The sequence below is a fragment of the Rhagoletis pomonella genome, unplaced genomic scaffold (assembly GCF_013731165.1).
Source record: "Rhagoletis pomonella isolate Grant_MI unplaced genomic scaffold, Rhpom_1.0 Rhpom_scaffold_00008, whole genome shotgun sequence".
Taxonomy (NCBI): Eukaryota; Metazoa; Arthropoda; class Insecta; order Diptera; family Tephritidae; genus Rhagoletis; species Rhagoletis pomonella.
In genome coordinates this window covers 8451828-8475413 of record NW_023458562.1, presented here as the reverse complement: position 1 = coordinate 8475413, position 23586 = coordinate 8451828, and the positions used below count along the sequence as shown (strand labels likewise).

Sequence of the window (23586 nt, the reverse complement as noted above, 5' to 3'; positions counted from 1 at the left end):
TGGCCTACCAGTTCGACAATTTCGAGCAACTTATGCGATCAGCGACATTTGCTTTTGAGTTTTCAAAGACAAAAATAAAACGCAATTACATAATTGCTTTCCTGACAAATGTCGGCTGTGGCGTCGCGTGAAGGCTACCGGTACTGGCTCTTGAGGTTGCAGGTTTTAGTCGGCATGGCGGTGGCTAAGATTTTCCAAATTAAATCAGTGTAAGTTAATATAATTATTTTCCTTTAAGTATAAATTACATATTTAAAAATGTAATTTCATAAGAGAAACAACAAGAGCTTACCTTAATTAAACAATAAATTGTGCAAGGATTCAGTCAATATTTGTGCTAAACTAGACAAAACCCATTGCCGTGGTTATATTGACATCTAAAACCATGATAAAAACATAACAAGGTAAAACCATTGAGAGGCAGTCTGACGTCAAACAACAACAATTGTTAACAATTTAATTTTTTTATTCTCAATTTTATATGATTTTAAACTGTTGGCAAACGTCAGAAAAAAAATCATGGCCGACGAAATGAGAGAATGAATTTACCTTGTAATGTTTTTATCATGTCTAAAACTATCAGGAGAAGCTCGGCCAAACACTAACATATCGAGCCCTAACCGCCAAATTAACGTAGGCGACATTTTTTTCAAAATTTTCTTTTTGATGCAGAATTATTCCTAGAGCATCTAGATACATTTCTGCATCAAAAAGAAAATTTTGAAAAAAATGTCGCTTACGTTATTTTGGCGGTTAGGGCTCGATATGTGTAAGCGCCAATCTATTATTATTATTATTATTATTAAAACTGTCATTTGCGTCAAATAAATTAAATTAAAAATTCTTTAATTATTGGAAAACGAATTCTTGCCTGACCTTCGATAATGAATGGTGTAAGAGAGTGGTATTCGGTAGCATAACTTGCCCATTCTCCAGCGTAACGGAGCATCCTTTATCCAATGTATTTTACCTCCGTTGTAAATTCGAAATACAGCCCATTCTCGAAAAAAATTTTGTGGAAGAGAGCTTACCTTTCTTTTAGAGAATGGGACTCACCACGTTTGAGGCCATGATATATCTTAATTTAATCGTTCGGTATGTAGCTTTATACATTAAAATTAAGGAATGACGACCTTTGTTTTTAAAAACATCACGTTTGTGACTATTTTAAATAAGAAAGTGCCAAAAACATAATTTTGGGTTAGGCCACTTCTGCTCTCGCGGCCTCATTTATTTCTCGCTTTCTACATTTCCATTTCATTTTCGAAGAAAAGTGATTTATAAATATATGTAAGCGTCAAACACTTATAAGATATTTGGTTTAAAAATCTTTCAATAAACTTTTTGCTATAAACATTTATTTTAAGCTTGTAGAAGTAAACTGATTGCAAGCTTACTTCAAAAGCTGCTTTAGAAATGCTTATTTGTTTGATCAGATTTCAACTCTTAAAAGCTTTTGAAAGCAAAGCAATCTGATTTTTCTTCAGTTTTCGCGTTTGCTCTAAAAATACATGGAAGTGTATTTTTCTTTATCGGGCATTTGCACGAAGCGATTTTACAGGCAACAAAAGTTGAATGCGAATTTGAATGAGAAGTTGTAAGTAAAAAAGTTGCCATCCCTATTCACACGAGGCGATTTTCGATTCAACACGAATTGTTATTTACATTATTGAAAATGAATTTAAATAGCAATACAGTATATTTTGCTTAGCTGCAAATCCTTCTTTGCACGAAAAACTTGTGCACGTAACCGAAAAAGGCACTTAAGCGAATTTTCTTTACTACTTCAATGAGGAAGGTATCCGAATCTCTATGAAACCTAATATTGGCGGAGCACTTACCATGTAGAAATTACTGCAAGCGAAATTTTTACCGAATGTTATCTAATTATCTATATAAATACATAAATTGATAGCCATTTTCGTTGTTCAGCGAGATGAGCAAAATAAATAAAAGGTTGTAAAATTAGGTAATTGTAAGGTCAGTGCAGGTAAATGTAATACTTTCATTGATAATTGATACTAGTCGCACAATTTTTAAGGCAGGTATCGCCAATGTGCAGGTATGTTGAATGCATCTATCGGAGCAGTTTCCTTATAAATGTTAAAAATAATGCTTTTGATGCGCATTTCGGGGTAGGTATCTTAAATGTGCACTTAAGCATAGAGGCAGAAAAGCAAAATATACTGGATTTTATCACTTGGCGTAAATTTGGTAAGCCAAGCGTTGGTAGAAGTGCTTTTAGCGAAGCTGAAAGACAAAATAAAAGTAAAAAAGTAAAATAGAAAAAAAGCATGTATACAGAATGTAAACAAACACAGGGTTGCAAGGAAAAAAAGTTGAACGAGCTCAAAGTTGGCAGGCGACCAACTTTGCTGAAAGCGATTAGTTGAAAGGCCGTTCGGACGAGGCGATTTTTGCTTTCAACTAAAAGTTGTCAAAAATTCTATCACTGGGTGGCCAAAGTTTTGCATTGTATTTGTGCACAGGTTATTTCAACCAATGAAATACTAATTTTTATTCAATCAAATTTTCTAAAACAGGTCTATATTTACCTTCTTATAATTGGCAGTGGCAAAGTAAATCGGCCATCATTTGCGACTGGTGGTGCACTACCTGGCATAGGAACCGTTGATATCACTGGCGTAATGAGCGTTGTCCCTGGTGGTGGCACAAGTCCTACTATTGGGTGAGGAGGAGGCGATGTTGTCGCCGTTAATGCACAGCCATTTAATGGCAACGCACTATAGGGTGGGGGGAAATGCCTTTGTAATAGATCCGGTATCATAGGCCGTAACAGCGTAGAAATTGTTGCAGGCATCGTGGTACTGGAAGACCCCGCTGAATGTTGTATATTGGATTGCAAATGCATCGCGGATATACCCGTAATAGGTACTGGTCCAGGAGGCATTGAGTGGTGGTCTTGTGGACGACGTAAGGGAGAAGGCAGATGTAATTGATGTGAACAGGAAGAAGATAGTTGCTGAAGTAGTAGCCGTCGTTCACGTCTGTCGCGACGTCTTTGCACGCGGTTTAAAACTGGTGAGACGGGACCCCGATCGGTTCGCATTTGCGTGGACAAGGTCTCGTCGGTTTGACATTCTGTTGACGTAAACGTACGTGGCTGTTGAGAAATGACGACAGATACACTTGTTGGTGCTGGAGTCTCCACCATTGTCTGCGATAACACTGCTATTGATGGCGTCGATCTTATAAGAGGTATGGTCGTGGAACTATTTGGGACCTGTTGGGTTCGCATTTCCTGACCATGTGACCCAGCATGTGAATTTATACTATTTACACTGTCGGCAACATTTACATTGTTGATCACAAAGCCGTTATTTTTGGCACCACTAACACCAATAATACTACTACAACTATCGCTTTTTCTGACAGTGCATAGCACATTTGGTACTCGACAGACTTGACTGACACTTTTATTGATATTTACACTGCTCACTGGTGTGGTTATTGTTGTGATTGCAGTAGTTGCACTCAACTTGCACGCACTCTTGTTGATTGTGTTAACACTGGAATAATTACAATTGATTACACTAACGCCATTGCATTTAACCATATTTTTTGGTTGTGCGCCTACATTCAACGGCGTGGCTTCTCCGCCGACGCAATCATTACAATAATTTTTTTCATTATTGCAATTAGCATTGTTTTTATTATTAGTGCAATTATTATTATTATTTTGATCACTGTTATCCGAATTCACGTGTATCGTCAGGCTCGGCTGACTCCGAATGACCGACGAGGCCAACACCGCGACCATTGCGTTATTACTCTTGCTGTCATTTCGAATGACATCAACCACTTCGTCATGGTTGATTTCTTGATTCCTCACATTAGTGGAGCAGTCACCGTTATTATTGTTTGTTTTCTGCAGCAGATTCTTACATCGATCGTCGCTGCTACTTTTCGCCCGACTATTACTGGTCAGACAACCTGTGGTCGCACAGTTGGAGCTAGTTAGAAAGACGCTGCTCGAACTGCCGGCTGGCAAAACTTTAAGCGTATGCACTTGCTGCGCCTGTGACTCCGAGGGTGGAGAACACAATGACGTATTCGCCGCGGCGGGTATGTTGAGCCGCATATTGTTCGTGGATTCAATGATTTTTTTGGTGTCGTTGTTGTTCAAAAATTCACAACCATGGCCGCAAGCACTGTCCCCACTATCACTTTGACTTCGACTAAGCCATTTCTGGCGGCAGTGACTGCTTATGCTGCTTTCATCAGCATCGTTACGAGCGGCCACTAGCGCACTTTCACTCGCCCGAAATTCAGCGTACAAGCGCTCGAGTTCCGCCAAGCATTTATTGGGTGTAAGAGTATCCAGTGGTGAGACGGATGGGTTACGAAGGTTTTCGGAACTTGGCCGCGTCGCTCTTTTGACTTTTGATCTTACACCGCTTAACGTCTTTTTCCATAAATTCGAATACGACGATAAGGTAACTAACGAAGATCGCGAATGATGCGCGCTAGCACGACCGTCGAATGAGCACGTCGCTGACTGAATGATCGTCACTGCATCAACCACTGGTGGCGCAGTACGTCGTTCAACGAAGTGGCTTTCCCAGCGGCTACCACATTCTCTCTCAGCTGTTGTCGCTTTGTCGCTCCAAGCCACGGCAAATAAGTTAGTTATTGTGTTTATTGCAGCAGCGTTCATTCGTCTACCACTGTTGGGGCAACTAACATCCACTGGCATTGTGTTGAGTAGAGCGTCGTTATTGTTACTACAATTCTGGTTGTTTACGATGCTATTGTGTAAATACGAGAGGAGAAAGGGGTTTTGGCTTCTGCTAATGCAGGGAACAGGTTGACTGACCTCCTCTCTCTCGTGTGATATTGGTTTTGATCTTTCATTTCCTTTTATACTGCTATCCGTAACCCCTGTGACTGATGTAGCTATCGCTCGTGCCATTGTGTTTGGTTGTGAGCTGTTTGTGAATTGCGATTGTATGTACTGATGGTACCGTTTTAGTTGGTTTTTCTCTATCGATTCGTTATCATCATCTTCGCCATGGTTATTGTTGGTAATGTTGTACTTTTCAGTTTGTTGTGATCGGCCATTCGTCAGCTGCATTTTGTCGCCCCACTGCAACGTAGCCCCTGCTCTTGCCTCAATGCTTTGTTCATGCGTTGCAACTTGGACATTGTTGTTGAAATGGACAGCGAGTTCCAAGTTAATCTGACCCGTTGCCTGAAGGGAGTCCTGAGATAAAAATAGAATTAGCGGAAAATTAATTAAGTCACAAGCTGAATCTGTATCTACATAAAAACGGTTGCAAAAATTTATACATGTACATATGTACATACATTCACAGTATTGGACATATCTATAGCACCCCCCTTTCAAAGCGATATTGTTTGCCACTTATGTTAGTTTTTAAGAATTTTCAATTAAAATACAGTTCATTCTCCAACAAAACCCATATAAACCAATGTTTTAAACTTTTTAAAAGACCGTAAAAAGGGCAACAAACTTTCCCTTAAATTTCAAACTTTTTTCTCAGAAGCTCTAGAATTTTTTTGAGTACACAGTTTTATAGCGCATTCAATTTTGTCCAATAATGTGCAAGTTTCAAGTCGCTAAAGATTACCGTTGATTTTTTAGAATTTTCTTGTCTTATTTGCTTCCATATATGGACTAAACACAATTTATTTTTATATGGCAGAAAACCGCAACATCCTCGGCGAAAAAAATTCTAAAAAATCAACGGTAATTTTTAGCCACTTCAAACTTGCACATTATTAGACTAAAATTGAATGGGCTATAAAACTGTGCATTCAAAAAAATTCTACCGCTTCTGAGAAAAAATTTTGAAATTTGGGTGAACATTTGTTGCACTTTTTTGCGGTCTGTTAAAAAGTTTTAAGCTTGAGTTTAAGTGAGTTTTGTGAGAGAATGAACTGTATTTTAATTGAAAATTCTTAAAAATAAATAAATAAACATGAGTGGCAAACGATATCACTTTGAAATGGGGGTGCTATTGTATTGGCCAATACTGTATATTAGAGGCTGCATGAATTCATTCAAAACGGCTTATGAATTGTTCGTATACAAAACGAATGAATGATTTTTGTTTAAATTTTTTTAATTTGAGAATACATGGTACAATAAAAACAGGTAGAAGCCAATTTGACGTCAAACCTACACAAGTCAAAGTTTTCGGGAGAGTAAAAATAAAAATGAGCGTGTGTAAGGAAAAATAAAAAATTACATTTCTCTGGTTGACGTTTGTGTGTAATTTTGAAGTTTATTTTATGTGTTTATTTTCATTAGTTAAATTTGTTAACTTGTATGTTGTTTTCTGTTTTTGATTTATGAGCTGCAGTGTGGTTGGAGGGACTTGTCGGCATAAGGGTCATAGAAACAGCACTTAGCATCAAACGTGCCTTTCCTGTACCTCCCGGTGTATTTGTGAACTTTGCTCCTTTAAAATGTTTAATGCACGGCAAGGCATTTCGCTGCAGCTCTGCCCCACAGCTGCTTTCGCAACGCTCCTTACGCGAAGGACATTGAAGCACGTTAAAAAGATTAGTGGTATCTCCTTTATATTTAACACCACATAAAAAACGCTACAGGTGTTGTATTTTTAACACACACGCTAAGTATAAACCGCACAATACTACACAAATTCAAATGTTAATTTAAATTTTTTATTAACGAACATTCAAAAAAAAAAACGACGATATGACATTCAAAGCGTAACAAAATATAGGAAATAAAAGAAAAACAAGTTGAGAGCAACGTCATTTTGGCTTCTACCTGTATTTATGTGCCTTGGAGTGAATATGCGTAAACATTACCATAGTGGAATAATACATATATATGTATATATATTTTTTTCACTATGAACATTACAACATTCAAACAAAGTAAAAATAAATTGAATTGAAATAAATGACAATGTTGTGTATGAACCAATGGTACAATAAAAACAGGTAGAAGCCAAATTGACATCAAACCTACAAAAGTCAAAGTTTTCGGGAGAGTAAAAATAAAAATGAGCGTGTGTAAGGAAAAATAAAAAATTACATTTCGCTGGTTGACGTTTTTAAGTGAATTTGAAGTTTTGTTTTTATTTATTTATTTTCTTTAGTTAAAATTTGTTAATTTGTATGTTTTTTTTTCTGTTTTTGATTTATGAGTTGCAGTGTTGTTGAAGGGACTTTCCGGCATAAGGGTCATAGGAACAGCACTTGGCATCAAACGTGCCTTTCCTGTACCTCCCGGTACATTTATGAAATCTGCTGTTTTGAAATGTTTAACGCACAGCAAGGCATTTCGCTGCAGCTCTACCCCACAGCTGCTTTTCCAACGCTCCTTACGCCAAAGACATTGAGGCACGTTAAAAAAATGAGTGGTGTCTGCATTATATTTAACACCACATAAAAAACACCGCTTCAGGTGTTGCATTTTTAACACATACACTAAGTATAAACCACACAACACAACAAAAATTCAAATGCTAATTAAAATTTGTTTTTAACGGACAATCAAAAAAAAAAAACGGCATGACATTTAAAGCGTAACGAAATATAGGAAATAAAAGAAAACCAAGTTGAAGTTTAAAGGTTTGGTTCTCATGAGAGCAACGTCATTTTGGCTTCTACCTGTATTTATGTGCCTTGGTATGAACCCTGCAAACCATTTTTTCAGAGTATTCTAAAGAAATTTTAAAGAATTCGTTAAGATTTAATTCGATTTTTTGCCGAATTTTCTAAAATGAAATAAATTACGCACACTTCCATTCTTTTGCGAAATTTCGGAAGAAAATCTGTGAAGCAACGAAAATAATGCTGCTATGTGAAGAATATCTTTCATAATTTTTCCAGAATTTTCTTTATTTTTCGTACAGAAATTTCTTTACGAGTTCGTGTCAACCCCTTCATATAATTTTCTTTGAAAATTCGTAAAAAAATCGTTACAGAAATCAGATACTCCTAACGATTTCGGGAACTTTGGTTTGCAGGGAATATCTAAAAATATATGTATATATGTATGTATTGCTGCGCTCCCATTACAATACGAATAAACTTGATGGTAGAAAAACTTTTAAGCAGAATATACACAATCAGACTTGTATGCATCCTTGGTCGCATGTCAGTTCGGTATATGCGACACGTTGTTCAAACTCCATTTCGTTGTAATCGTTAATCACGGCATCGTTAATCACGGCATACGGATCTACTTCTTCCCATCAAACATTTAAGGGGTTTTCATCTGAAGTAATAAAGGGATGAATTGCTTAAATTTTTCAGTTTACCCGCCCTCTTTCATGAACGCACCTTGGTAAATAATTGCATAAAACTGTTTATTATTTAACTTATATGGCTAGTTACGTTTCATGTTTACCTCATCCATTGCGTTCATTCGCTTTTATGTGTCTAGCAAAAGCGACTACCTGGCAACCTGTAAGGGTTGAATTTTGCTGAAATTTATACATTTATCCACCAAAGTCGTTTGATAAACCGATAAACTTTGGTTAAATAGACTTCCATACAAAGTTTGACAGTTCATTTATCAAAATGATAGATTTATCACTTTATCAAGTTTATCAAGAGTTTATCACTTTTGATTAAGACCCCTTTAGAGTCGCAAATTGGCCATAGTGGACTTTTATTGCCCTCACATACGGCTCATTATGGAGTCACATTTAAAGATTTTTTCAGATGTTTTTTCACTTGCACACGTTGCCAAAGGATCTCATTTTTGTTTAAAAGTACTTTTATTATTTAATAATGTCGAAATATCCACAATTGCGGGATATAAAGCTATATGGCCTCTTTTATTTCACTTATAAGGATTGGCCGAAATTATTATTTATCACATGTACACGTAGCACAAGGATTACACTTGACAAAAGAAGAGAGGCATCCACCGCTCTTCTCCAGCAACACGGAAAGGAGAATTCTACTTAGTATCGGTTATAATCCCTAAGCGCGGCCATTCTGTTTTGCGGGTCCACTCTTCTCCGGCAACACGGAAAGGCTCACGTGAGTGCCTTTATCTAATAAAAAAAAAAATTGTGAAAACGCATGTCAAATTTCTCTTCAAAAACAGGGCTCCCTAGGGACCTATAAGGGCGGTTTATTCCCTCTCTAAAATGGGGTGTGGGATAGGCCACGCCCCTACAGCTACGCCCACCGCGCATACAACGACAGACCCTAAAGTAAAGTTTCCCACAAGCTTCCGTGATACATCATAAACAATTTAAACGATTAGAATTTGTTATTTTAATGATTTATCCTTATACATACATAAGTCGTTTACACGGTTTTGCATGGGTTCCTATGTTAAAGATTTCTTGCTTTTCTTTTTTTGCATAAAATAGTCTTTAATAAACGTATAATGCGAAATTTAGTGATTTATTTGTGAATCCAAATGTTTGCTGGGTTTATAATTTTCTATTCAAATATGACGTTCTGTCTGCATTGCGTACTATAAACGTTCAGACCTGTCGCAATAACAAGCAGAGAAGTTGAAAATTTTTAATTTTCATCATACATGTATGCGTACCTAAAATTTGGTGTGCATACCCGCCTATCCACCATGCGACGGTATGTCATACTTGACATGTAGTACAGACAAGTTTACTTGTGTATATTCTGCTTTATTACCGAAATGAGTTTGAATGATTCGAACCTAGGTACATTAAAACAGGTTGAAGCATGATTCAATTATAAAAGGTTTTGTATGTAGCTTTTTTTCTAAAATTTTACACTTCCACCCAAAGGGATGGTTTTTGGAAGCAGGAGAAAAAGGGGAAGAATTCATTCACACTTCCTAAAACGGTAGCTAAATTCCTCAAAAGGGTGGGCAGTATAGTGATTTAATTATTTAATTCAAACAAGCTTATTTACATCGAATATAACCCCTGATTCATATATGTAATACTTCTATATTGGCAGTAAGCTAACTTCTCAATGTGTAAGCATTCCGAAATAAAAGCGAGACAGTCTAGTACCGTTTTTATACCCGAGCGCACTTGTGCACAAGGGTATATTAATTTTGTTCACATAATGGTTGTTTGTAACAGCCAAAACGAATCGAGATAGATATAGACAAATGTATACATTAATGCTCAGAATGAATAGAGAAGTCGATTAAGCCATGTCTGTCTGTCCGTCCGTCTGTCCGTCCGTCCGTGTACCCGATAACTCGAGCAAAAATTGAGATATCTCAACGAAATTTGGTAAGTAGGTTTCCATTTATCCAAGGTAGGTTGGTATTGAAAATGGGCGAAATCGGACTGCAACCACCCGCCACTTCCAATATAACAGTAATTTCCAGAAATAAGAAAACTGTGATATTTTAGTAACTACTGACGATAAATCACTCAAAATTGATATTTACAATAATTTTCAGACAAAAATAAGAATATTATAAATTTTTGGAAAATGGGCGTAGCCACGCCCACTTATGGTTACATGTGTATAACTTGGTAACCAATTTCTTCCAAACTTGGCACAGTTATTGGCCTTGGTACAATGTACAAAATCGGACAAGAACCACGCCCACATCCCATATAACGGTAATTTAGAGAAATACAAAATCTTCGATAAATCAGTAAATATTAAAGCAGATTTATTCAAAATTGATGCTGGCAACAATTCTTTACCAGGAAATATGTTTATGATAAAATTTTGGAAAATGGGCGTGGCACCGCCCACTTATGATCACATATATGTATCTCGGTAACCGTTAAACCAATTTGTACCAAACTCGGTATGGTTATTGTGCTTGCCACATAAAAGTAAAATGTTGAAAATTATTGAAATCGGACTAGAATTACGGCCGCTTGTCATATAACGGTAAATTTCAGAAATGCTTGAAACTTCAATATTTCGAAATTTAAGGACACTAACTTACTCAAAATTGATACACGCCGGCTGACCATGTAGCGGTAGCCTTCGGAAAGGTTAAAAAGCATATATTTAATACTTGCGCCGGGTATTTAATGTTCGGCTCCTCCCGAACTTAAAGCGCAGTTAGTCAACGACGTAGCGTAAACGTAGGTTGACGTACGTAGCAGCATATAAAATTGACTGTTGATAGAGAGAGAGAAAAGCAACGGCAACGTCACCGCCATGCGGTGGTGAGTTTTCGTCAACACGCGCATCCCATAAGGTAGATCGTGTCTGCGTCAACCTACGTCTACGTTACGTCGTTGACTGTTTGCGCTTTAAGATTTTCTTACTTGTTGTCAATGCATTGTGTGCTTGAGTGCCGTTTTTGTATATGTGTTGTGTACATGTTTATTTATAAACTTATGTGTTCCTTTTCTTTCGTACGTGTTTATTGATATATCTGTACTGTAGTGTTTTCGGATGGTACTCTTACTGCCAATTTAGGAGTATTACATATATGCCCTGATTGTTATTAAAAAAAAAAACATTTAAATGTACATATGTACCACAGTTACGTATGTACGTCAGACGGCGCATAGCTCGAGAATGGATGGTCCACTTTGAGCTATTTTTTTCGTGTGTTTGTTTGCCTAGCAAATTTTTGCGGTACCATTCACAGTTGATGGATATACAAGAATATCGAGGGCATATATTCAGTAGCCTCTATCTGCAATTTTTACAAAAACAACTTTGTGATGTTAGAACCTATCTGGGTCTTACCTGTCATCACTGATGTTAATTCTGTAGCTCGTTTCGGTAACTCTTCTCTACCGATTATTTCTCTACTGGTAGAGAATTTTCGTCATCCCTACTACTCAGTAGTAGTAGAGAACAGGGCGGCGAATTCATATACGAATTCGCTTTAGTAGAGAATAGTTACAGAAACGAGCTACTGACTTTGCAATTTTAAAGTAAATTCTTCTGTCAAGCGTGATACAAGGTCAGCATTAACATCACCAATGACCATCGGCGTAGCCAGAATGAAATTTAAGGGGGGCTCGACCCTATTAAGCTGGCATTTCAGGGTAATATTTTATATATATGTATATAAGGAAAATTTGAAAGTTAGGAAAGTTTGGAAGTTTGAAAGTTTAGGATTGGATTTTTATATCAGAATCTCATTTTTGTGAATAATGCCGATAGAGGGTATTGTAGTATAGTGTAAAATGTCTCCAATTTAAAGATTAATTTCCACTACACTCTCTCTTCGTTTCTCTACCTCACTCACTCTATTCCTTATTCTTATTATATTAAATACGGCATAGCTTTATCCTATTATTAAAATAAGACAACTATGTAACCTATCCTAGTTATAAGAACTATCATAGCCATTTTGCTAAAGAGCAGTAATAAAACTTCAGTTCAGATCCTGTCGAACCATCGTACATTAAACAAGTATTTTCTTCATTTGGCTAAGCGACCCTTCGTCGCGAGATGGCGACAGTGACAGGACGCAACACATAATTATAATTTTTTTTTGTTGAGAAACACTTTAATTAAATGTAACGAGCGAGAAGAGTGGTAAAATGCATTAAATTGAAAAAAAAAAACAGAGTACAAAATAAACTATTATATGAGCGCTAAGCGACATATTTAAGTGCGAAAACTAACAAGCGCATGTGCGTGCACTGATTGCACTGAACCTACCCAAAATAAATCAGTGGTAAAAATGTATTAAATCGCATGCAAATCAAAATCGAATACAAATAATACCGCAAAGGTACATACATATGTGCTAAGTGACATACGTGCAAAAAAAGGGGAGTATTGCTAAAAATACTTAACTGTACCTTATGCAAGATGTTAGTTCTCGAAAATCCACTATGCACACGTGTACATTTTTCAGGCAAAAACGGAAAATTCCCGTTGTTTTTTGTTCCACCATGAAGCCTAGGTCATTTCAATGTCATATGTATGCATTTATGTAAATGATGCAAGCAAATTCAAAGACAAAAGCACAACATAAAAGAAGATCGCAAACTTATAATAGACAGTCTATACTCTACCGTTTCCTTTCTTAAATACTTACATACAAAATGAGTGAGAAATATGTATACTACATGGAGCAATAAACAGTACAGCAGTAGTTAGAAACAAATATAGCAAACAAAAGTGTAGTGAGAAAACAAAATACAAAAGCACAGAAAAAAAAAGAGATCGCAAACTTCCCATGAACGAAAGACACAAGATCACGCGGGAAGGAAAGAACGAAAAAAGTTATTTTCTAGCTGCCGAAATCTCGACGCCATCTTTGTTGTAAGAAGTAAACAACGAAGAGAACGGAGAAAACCGCGAAATTGTTGAACGCATGAAAAATAATTTTTATTATGCAAATTCTTCTAAAAATCATGCCGTTGTGTTAAATTATTCTTTATCTTATGTGTACACACGTTGTCACAAGCGAAAATGAAGAAAATTGCAGTAAAAAGCCACCACCAAATTGTCACCAACGATGAAATGTAAACAAACGGCTAATGTCAAAATCGTTCAACTTTTTTCCTTAATGCGATTCTAACGGGCTACTCTCCTGCTCGCGTGATCTTGCGTGAAAAAAATCAATATGTCTCCATCAAAGGAGATCACGAAGTTGTCGCCGTCAATCTAGTGAAAACTAAATTGAAATGTACCACAAGAAATCTAACAGATAGGGAATCTTCACTTACAGAAATCATGCAGAAGCTAAAACACTCAGTAAAGGGAGAATCCGTTGAAGTTATATCAGTAAAGATAATTAACGTTAAGCAAAATAGCAAATATGCTAATACATACACTCAAGAAGTAGAAGAGTTAAGACAAGCGTTAGAAAATGCTTAAATAGCTGATGGATTACCTATGGAAGTAGCGTCAAAATATTTTACACAAGCAGCAGTTAAAGACATGGCTAAGAATTGTTCAATCGATAAAGTTAAGGTGATAGTGGAAGCTGGTCAATTTAGTACGATGAATGAAGCTATAGCTAAGTTTGTACATAGCTGCACAGAGGCTACTGGACATCAGAACACAATTCTACACATAAAGCAAAACGGATGGGCAGGGCGTGGCGGCTACAGAGGTAATTCAAGAGGTTCTTATTCTAATAACTATCGTAGTCGAAATGCTTTCAATGGAGGCAATGTCAGAAATCGTAGCTACAGTCAATATAATAGGCAACGGCAATACCGTAGACCACAATATAACCTCAACAATAGAAGCCTTGTACGATATACAAACGACAAAGGTTCGGAAAACCCCAAAGCTCCCCTATCAACCAACAGTAAGCATATATCACCTAAATCTAAATCTGAGCATTTTTGTAAAAATTTTCGATAACAAAAGCAATAAGTTACTAACTTTATTAGTCGATACCGGTGCGGATATACCCCTTCTCAAATGGAACCATTTCTCTTCACAAACAGTAATCAATCGCAATGAAACCAAGTATTTAAGCGGAATTGGTCAGGGTAAAATTCAATCGTTAGGTACATCTATTTTAGATATGAGGGTTGAGAATATTTTGATAACAAAAAAATTTCACATGGTAGAAAAAAGAGTTTCCGATACCGTGTCATGGAATTCTTGGTATGGATTTCATCAGTAAATACAATTGTATTCTTGACTTTAATGGAAATAAGAATTGTTTAATTCTAAGACCAGAAAACTTTTTCCACCGAATAGCCATTCCTATTACACATTCATACAAAGATAATACTATTTTATTACCGGGAATATCTGAAGTCATTAGGCCAATAAAACTTAACAGCCCTGAGAAAGAGTTGGTGGTTCCAAATCAAGAACTACAGCCTGGTATTTTCGTAGCAAATACTATCATTAACTCAAATAAGCCCTACGTTCGCATAATAAACACCAGCGATACAAACAGCAATGTAAACACAGATAATATTATTACAGAAAGCTTGCGTAACTATGAAGTCATAAAGAAAAAATCAAGTACAAAACATAATAGAACTAAAGAGATTCTTAATAAATTAAAATCAAATTTTCCCATCAGATTCAAAGATTCACTAATAAAACTTTGCTCAGAATTCAGCGACGTTTTTGGCTTGGAAGAGGGGCCAATATCTACCAACAATTTTTATAAACAAAGCCTTAGAATAAAAGATAGGGAACCGGTGGTCATAAAATATTATCGTATACCTCATTCCCAAAAAGAAGAAGTACAGAAGCAAGTACAAAAACTGATAAATGATGATATCGATATCGCAGAGCCTTCTATATCAGAATATAATAGTCCGATCTTACTTGTTCCCAAAAAATCCCTGCCGAATTCAAACGAAAAGCGTTGGCGACTCGTCGTAGATTACAGACAGATTAAAAAAAAATTGATCGCTGATAAATTCCCTCTATCACGAATCGATGACATTCTCGACCAACTTGGTAGGGCTAAATATTTTTCATGCCTGGACTTAATGTCCGGGTTTCCCCAAATCAAGTTGCAAGAAAGCGCTAGAGACATTACGTCGTTCTCCACAAGCAATGGATCATACCGTTTTAAAAGATTTCCATGCGGGTTAAAAATAGCACCGAATTCTTTTGAACGAATGAGGACCTTAGCATTTTCGGCACCTATCGGCGGCACAAGCATTTTTGTACATCCGACGATTTGGTCGTACTGGGTTTTTCTGAGGGGCACATGTTTAAAAACCTTCGTGAGGTATTCTCTATGGGCTGGTTTCTCCAACTCAACTTAACTTAGTTAACCCAATTTTCTTGACTTGAGTCATGAATAAGCTGTGTAAAACGTAGGCTAACTTTTGACTTAAGTCCAAAAAGTGGCTAAACTAAGTTAAGTTGAGTTGGAGAAACCAGCCCTATATGTCGCAAGTACAACTTGAAGTTAAACCCTGAAAAATTTAAATTTTTTATGCATGAGGTACCATATCTCGGCCACAAGTGCACAGACAAAGGCATCCTTCCAGATGGTAGCAAGTACACTGCCATTTAAAAAATTACCCAACTCCAACAAACGCTGATGAAGCCCGTAGGTTTGTGGCATTCTGCAACTATTACAGAAAATTTATAAAGAGCTTCTCAGATCACTCTAGACATTTAACAAAACTCTGCAAAAAGAACGTACCATTTAAATGGAGTTCAGAATGCGAAGGTGCATTTAATTATTTAAAGAATGGACTAATCTCGCCCGAAGTACTCCAATATCCGGATTTCGAAAAAAGAGTTTTGCATCACCACCGATGCAAGAAAATACGTTTGCGGAGCCGTACTTAGCCAGGAGTACGACGGAAAACAAATGTCAGTTTCATACGCTTCAAGAACCTTCACAAAAGGTGAAAGCAACAAGTCAACAATTGAGCAAGAGTTGACAGCAATTCACTGGGCTATACAATACATCAGACCATACATCTATGGTAAACAATTTTTAGTAAAATCCGATCACCGACCTTTGTCTTACCTCTTTTCATTAAAAAAATCCTTCTTCGAAACTCACAAGAATGCGTCTCGATTTGGAGGAATATGAATTCACTGTAGAGTACAATAGGGGAGCAGAAAACCACATTGCCGATGCGTTATCGCGGATAACTATGGAGGAACTAAAAAATATAACTAAAGATACTGCCAAAGTATTGAGAGTAACAACACGATCTACTACAAGAACTACCAATAAAAAGACAAGCCTTTCAGATAACCAAGAAAAAAGTTGTTTTTCGAAAGTATCGAAACCCATTAATGTTTATGAAATAATCAGCCCAAAAGAGATTAAAAAATGCGCTACACTCAGATGGCCAGCTGAGTACTAGGTAAAAAGATAGTTGCAAAAATTTTTACGGAAAAGAATATTGACTTAGGACAATTTTTCTTAAAGCTTGAAAAAAACAGCCCATGAGCACAACATTAAAAAAATAAAAATGTCATTAAATTAAAAAATATTTCAGAGGATCCTCATCAAAAAGTTCAAAGAAATAGGTAACCAAACGCTAAATGGTTTAAAAATAGCGCTAGTTCCAAAAGCTGAAAATATAGTAGATGCTAACGAGAAACAACTCATTATAAAAAAATTTCATGACGATCCCCTGTCTGGGGGTCATGCCGGAACAACTAGGTTATTATGCAAAATAAGAAGATACTACTACTGGAAAAATATGACCAAAGACATATCGAGATACGTTAAGTCATGTCAGGAATGCCATAAGAATAAACGATTGAAGAATTTAAAACAACCGACGATTATCACTTCTACCTTGTTTATACCAACACATAAAGCGGTCAAAGACCCAGTTCGCTGTGATTCAAAACGGAAGCATAAACCAACTTTCAATACGCTCAGAAATTCGAAAGTGTATTGACTCGAATCTGTTTTCAAATTCCTTTTTGAAGTGAAACTTCTTTAGCGGCGGTTGGTTGGTTGGGAGTAAATTGGCAAATTCAGCGAAAATTGCACACGGAAATGATGCAACGGAAATTGTGCGACGGAAATGGTGCACCGAAAATGGTTGCGGCTGAAACAAGTACTTCTTGTGTGTATGCAACGGAAATGATGCAACTGAAATGGTGCAACTGAAATGGTTGGGGCTGAAATAAGTGCTTCTTCTTCTCAAAAATTTTAATGTATGCAGATGATGTAAAACTTTATAAATCGTACGTTTCAATTGAAGAAAGGTCTTTGCTACAATCAGACTTAAACAGCATGGCTTACTGGTGTAAAGTAAATCTTATGCCTCTAAATCTTAAGAAATGTAAAGTAATGTGCTTCTCGCGAAGAGCTGTTCTGCCAGTTTCTTATATAATAGGTAACCATAACCTGGAACAGGTATACAATTTTGTGGACCTTGGTATCACAATGGATCCTAATCTTAATTTTAATCTTCACATTAATGTGACAGTCAACAAGGCTAAAGGTGTACTTGCATTTGTGAAACGATGGTCAAAAGAATTTAGTGACCCTTATATCACTAAAACCCTGTTTACAACATTAGTTAGGCCGATTCTGGAATACGGCTCGGTGGTTTGGAATCCAAGGTATCAAATTTACTCAGACAAGATAGAATCAATTCAAAAACAATTCCTACTTTTTGCTTTAAGAAATTTCCGATGGGATTCTCAATATAGTCTTCCACCTTATACGAGTCGCTTAAAACTTATTAACCTTCCTACACTTGCCAGTCGCAGGGAAATGCTTGGTATAATTTTTATGGTTAAATTACTGACAGGCTCAATTTCAAGTCCGTCTCTTCTGGCTGATGTAAGCTTTAATGTTCCCTCACGCGTATCAAGACACTTTTGTCCCATATTTCTGAAAGCTTGTAAAACCAATTTTGAATTGCACGACCCACTCCGTTGCTTATGCCAGGATTTTAACTCTCATTCCAGCACGTTTGATATATCAGATCCGCTTTTCAGCATTAAGAAAGCGATACTCTCCTCTCTCAATAAGTGAATTATTGACATAAATACATAATATCAGCTGATGAATTTAGTTCTGTAGCTGAACAGTTTTAGATCTCGACACTTAACAAACTCCTGCCTATCGTGACTCGGCGCAAAAATTTAAAATATTGGTTCCGTACGTCATGCGGACTGCGCCCCTCGTGCGGATGGGCGGGAATGGAGGGTAAAAACCGTTGGGATATTATTATTATTATTATTGTGTGTATCCATATGGTATTAATTTAAGAAAAGGTTAAAGAATAACACTTAGAAAAATACCAATACAAGAATGAAAGTAAAGGTGACTACGTATACAAATGAAGTAAAGGATAAAGGCAAAGGTAAAAATAAAAACAAAAATAAAGATGCGTAAGGATAAAGGCAAAAATGAAGACCAAGGTAAATTTAAAAACTTTACTTATATATATAAGGGCAAATGTGAAGGGGAATATGTAGCTAAAAAAAATGATGAACATAAAAGTAAAGACAAAAAGGAGGATGAGGATACAGATAAAAGCAAAGACGAAGATAGGGGAAGAAAGATTAAAATAGAGGTAATTAAGGAGGAAAGGAAATAGAGAGAGAGACCAGAGACTCAATCTGGGAGCTATTTTGGGATTTTAGAGATTTTCGGGATTCTCGAGACCTATCGATAAAATAATCGATATTTTTATCGCTTTTGTTATCGATTTTGTAATCGATATTTATCGATTTGTTATCGATATTTACCGATTTTGTTATCGATATTTATCGATTGTGTTATCGATATTTATCGATTTTGTTATCGATATTTATCGATTTTGTTATGGATATTCATCGATTTTGTGTTCGATATTTACCGATTTTTTATCAATATTTATCGATTTTTGTATCGATATTTATCGATTTTGTTATCGATATTTATCGATTTTTTTATCGATATTTATCGATTTTATTACAGATATTTATCGATTTTGTTATCGATATTTATCGGTTTTTTATCGATTTTGTAATCTATATTTATCGATTTTGTTATCGATACTTATCGCTTTTGTTATGGATATTTATCGAATTTGATATCGATATTTATCGACTTTGTTATCGGTTTTGTTATTGATATAAATCAACTTTGTTATCGATATTTATCGATTTTGTTATCGATATTTATCGATTTAGTTATCGATATTTATCGATTTAGTTATCGATATTTATCGATCTTGTTATCAATATTTATCGATTTTGTTATCGATATTTTTACGAATTTTCTAGTCGATTTAGCTACCAATGGTATTATCGATGTTGCTATTGAAATTTTTATCGAATTTGTCATCGATTTTGTTATCGGCATTTTGATGGACGTTATAATCGATTTTGGTATCGATAGAGTATAAAGATAAAAATGAAGATAATGCAAAAACAGAATAACATGAATGTTATTAAAACGAACAGTGGTAAAGGTAGGGATCTACATTGATAGAAAAAAAAGCGAAAAAATATAACCTTAAGGCTTAAGGCCTTAGCAAAAGCAGATGTGTGTATGTATAGATAGATAAGTAACGCAAGTTTCACTTCTACAGTGTGGCCCAGGCGCACTTACTTTTTTTATTTCTCACATCGGTTAGAAAACAGGTATACAATTTGACGTGAAGTGAAAAAAAGGCTTTATACAGCCAGTTATTATTAAAACATATTTGAATTATTGTTCGCTTCCATTTCATAACTCCGCGCAAATTAATTATTTAAGAAATATCGAATAAAAATAAAAAACTTTGTTTACTTTTGAATACGGTTTCAGCGAGTGCGCTATAACGACACAGATATAAATGCATGAAAGAAATGTGTTCAGGCAAATCAGCTTTTGTTATTGCGTAGGTATAAACAAGGTATCCAACAGCAGCAAAAGCGTTTTACATTGTACAAATAGACACCATTGGTCCGTTTCCACGATCAGAAAATGGAAATGAGTATGCCATCACCATAATATGCGAATTGTCAAAATATCTGGTTGCAATACCAATACCAAATAAAAGCGCAAAACAAGTTGCCAAAGGAATTTTTCAGTCATTTATTTTAACGTATGGCCCCATGAAAAGCATAATAACAGACATGGGCACAGAGTATAAAAATCAGTTATTTCAAGAACTTTACAAACTTTTAAAGATAAATAACAAAACATCGACGCCGTATCAAACATTAGGTACAGTGGAGAGAAGTCATCGTACATTCAACGAATATGTGCGATCATATCTTTCTATTCATAAAAGCGATTGCGATACGTACTTACTTTATTTTGCCTACTGTTATAATACGACACCCTCCACAGTACACAATTACTGTCCTTTTGAACTTATTTTCGGTAAAACACCTAACAGACCAGATTTGTTTAACAGCGCTGACATTGATCCCATTTACAATATCGATTCATACGATAAGGAGGTGAAATTTCGACTCCAAGTCGCTAATGCTAGAGCAAAAGAAATGGTTGAACAAAGAAAATTAAAACAAAAAGAAGTTTGTGATAGAAAACTTAATAGTGTAGATGTAAATATGGGTGACATGGTAATGGTAAGAAACGATTCAGGTCATAAATTAGAAAATAAATATATCGGTCCATACACAGTTATAGATATAGACGATAAAAACAATTGCACATTAAAGGTTGAAAAAATAAGCAAATCAAATCTCACATTAATAGACTGAAATTACTTCATTAAACTTTAATTAAAAATATTATATGTACAATATATACATATGTAAATATTTATATAAATTCATATTATCCATCATGTCATATCACGTAGTTAACAAAAAAAAATTATATTGAAATTAAAACACTGCAATGAGTTTAATTGAGATTTGAATGTCATCACTCTCCAACTATAAAATTACTTCGTAGACCTAAGACTTAAGATATTTTAAATGAACAGAGTATTCATACCATTGTATGACCACTCTACTGAAAAAGGAAGGTGTAGTATAGTGTAAAATGTCTCCAATTTAAACATTCATTTCCACTACACTCTCTCTTCGTTTCTCTACCTCACTCACTCTATTTCTTATACTTTCTATATTAAATCCGGCATAGCTTTATCCTATTATTAGAAGAAGACAACTATGTAACCTATCCTAGTTATAAGAACTGTCATAGCCATATTGCTAAAGAGCAGTAATAAAACTTTAGTTCAGTTCCTGTCGAACCATCGTACATTAAACAAGTGTTTTCTTCATTTGGCTAAGCGACCCTTCGTCGCGAGAGTATTGAATATAAGCCCTCGATATTCTTGTGTAAGTATGTGTATGAAATTATTAGGCGTTATCTTTTCTCAAAAAATACGTTACCGTTTTATATGGAAACATTATTAGACTGTAATATTTTAAAGAGAGAGCACACAATATGCGTGTGAATATGCTGAGAAAAGAACACTAAAACCTGGCGCAGGGAGAATAAATGCAGCATTATTTCGACAGAAGAAAACGCTTTAAGATAAAAGTTTGCATTAAAAAAAAACGTGGCATCGTTCATGGAAAATATTTCTTGATTTAAATTCTCAAAAATACCTTTCATTTGATATCCATATTAAATTGTTTTAGGCAAAAAATAGGTGACAACACTATTCGAAAATATTTTTGAATTGATCTACATCGTGCCATTGACTAAACCGAGCTGTCGTGTGTTACGATTGGCCCCATGGATGTGGTTTGCCAATATTATACTGCGTCAAAGTCTCATTCGGCGCTGTAGGTCAATACCTAAGTACCAAGAATGAGAGAATACAAGACTGCGCCAATGAGAGAGGATTTTTTAACGTAATTTTTGCGTGACGTCATCTTGGTGCAATTGCGAGAGAGAAATGCCAAAACGCATATCAAAATATGTGAACAATGCAGAAAAATGTGTCAATTTCCTGTAGACCAAAAAGAAGGTGTGCAGCAAAGTGAATTTTTGGACTCGCCATTGTAAAAAGCCATGCAGAGTTCATATTTATATTTGTAGACGGTAGCCAACCACCATAAACTCCACAGCTGTTGACTCCACAGCTTTTATTTGATGACCTTTGTACCATTTCCGAGAGGATGAATGAGTGTGGATTCTTTGGAAACAAATATTCTATGTAAGTAAAACATAATTTAAGCTGAACTTTGAAATGTATAATAATTTGGGCACTGTTTTGTATTATGTACGTAACAGCGCGGTTAGATGCCGCTGGAATTAGCACCCGGCGACCTTATCCACTGGTGCATTACCTCATACCAGCACTAAAAAGAATCAGGTACTAACAAAACTGCTTTTATATGTATGCCATTACCAGAAAACTAAACCAGCAACTGTCTACATTCACCATGGAAATATACCTACTACAATTCACCTTGGAAAGGCCAACATAATTCCATGTAGAAGCTCATAGCTCACACACATAGCACAAAGCTCGATTTGGTGTTTAATGCATCTCCTCGCCGGCACAACTGCTTCCACTTTTTCGCCAGATTCGTCCGTCCGTAGGAAACGAAAAAAAAAACTTATATCGCACGCTTTCCTTTTGTTTCCACTCTTACACTTTGCCACGGCACACTTCATTTTGCTTTGCAATGTGTCAATAATTGTTTAAATCCACGCAGAACAATTAACGCACAAATATTAAAATTGTTATGTATTTGGTTCACTGAAATTTTTTCTATTCTTCTCGCATCGTGCTTATCTAATATATAAAAATCTCGTGTCACGGTGTTAGTGGTCGAACTCCTTCTAAACGGCTCGACCGATCTGGATGTGTTTATGGAAGAGTTCTGGAACTTGGTATGTACAGTTTATAAAATCAGTTGCGTGGTCATGAAGAAAAATTGGGGTTATTGGAAAAAGGGGCGTGGCACCTCCAATGGTAGATTACTCGAAAATGTTATGGAGATATATGAAATCAATCATATACTTTTAGAGAAAATTCGGGCTATTTGAAAAGGGGGCGTGGCGCCTTTCAAGCGCATTGAAACTATTACGTTTCTTTGTACACATGTATAGTTTTGCTAGGTTATTTAAGACGGTTATGGAAATATGCCTTCTGACAACCACCAAACCGTAATATTAGAAGATAAATGCGCCACTGAAAATCATGAACGTGAACTGTTGGTGAAAATGTTAGACCAAAATATTTCAATACAAAAAATTAATTTTGGGCGGAACGAAGTTCGCCGGGTCTGCTAGTGAAAATATACAAATGTATAAATGTAGACGCATAATAAAACTAATGTATGCATGCAGACGCATGCCCGACGACTGGAATTTAAGTGTGCTCTGCCCAATCCACA

The 23586-nt window shown here is 35.9% G+C and overlaps 1 protein-coding gene across 1 annotated transcript in view; it reads right to left on the bottom strand.

The window, feature by feature from the left end:
- The window catches only part of LOC118745061 (putative uncharacterized protein DDB_G0277255), a 269449-nt gene that overhangs the window by 120619 nt on the left and 125244 nt on the right, over nucleotides 1–23586 (bottom strand). Inside the window, exon 3 of the mRNA XM_036478597.1 lies at nucleotides 2556–5224. Coding sequence (XP_036334490.1) covers nucleotides 2556–5224 — 2669 coding nt within the window. The remainder of the gene's footprint in view (nucleotides 1–2555; nucleotides 5225–23586) is intronic.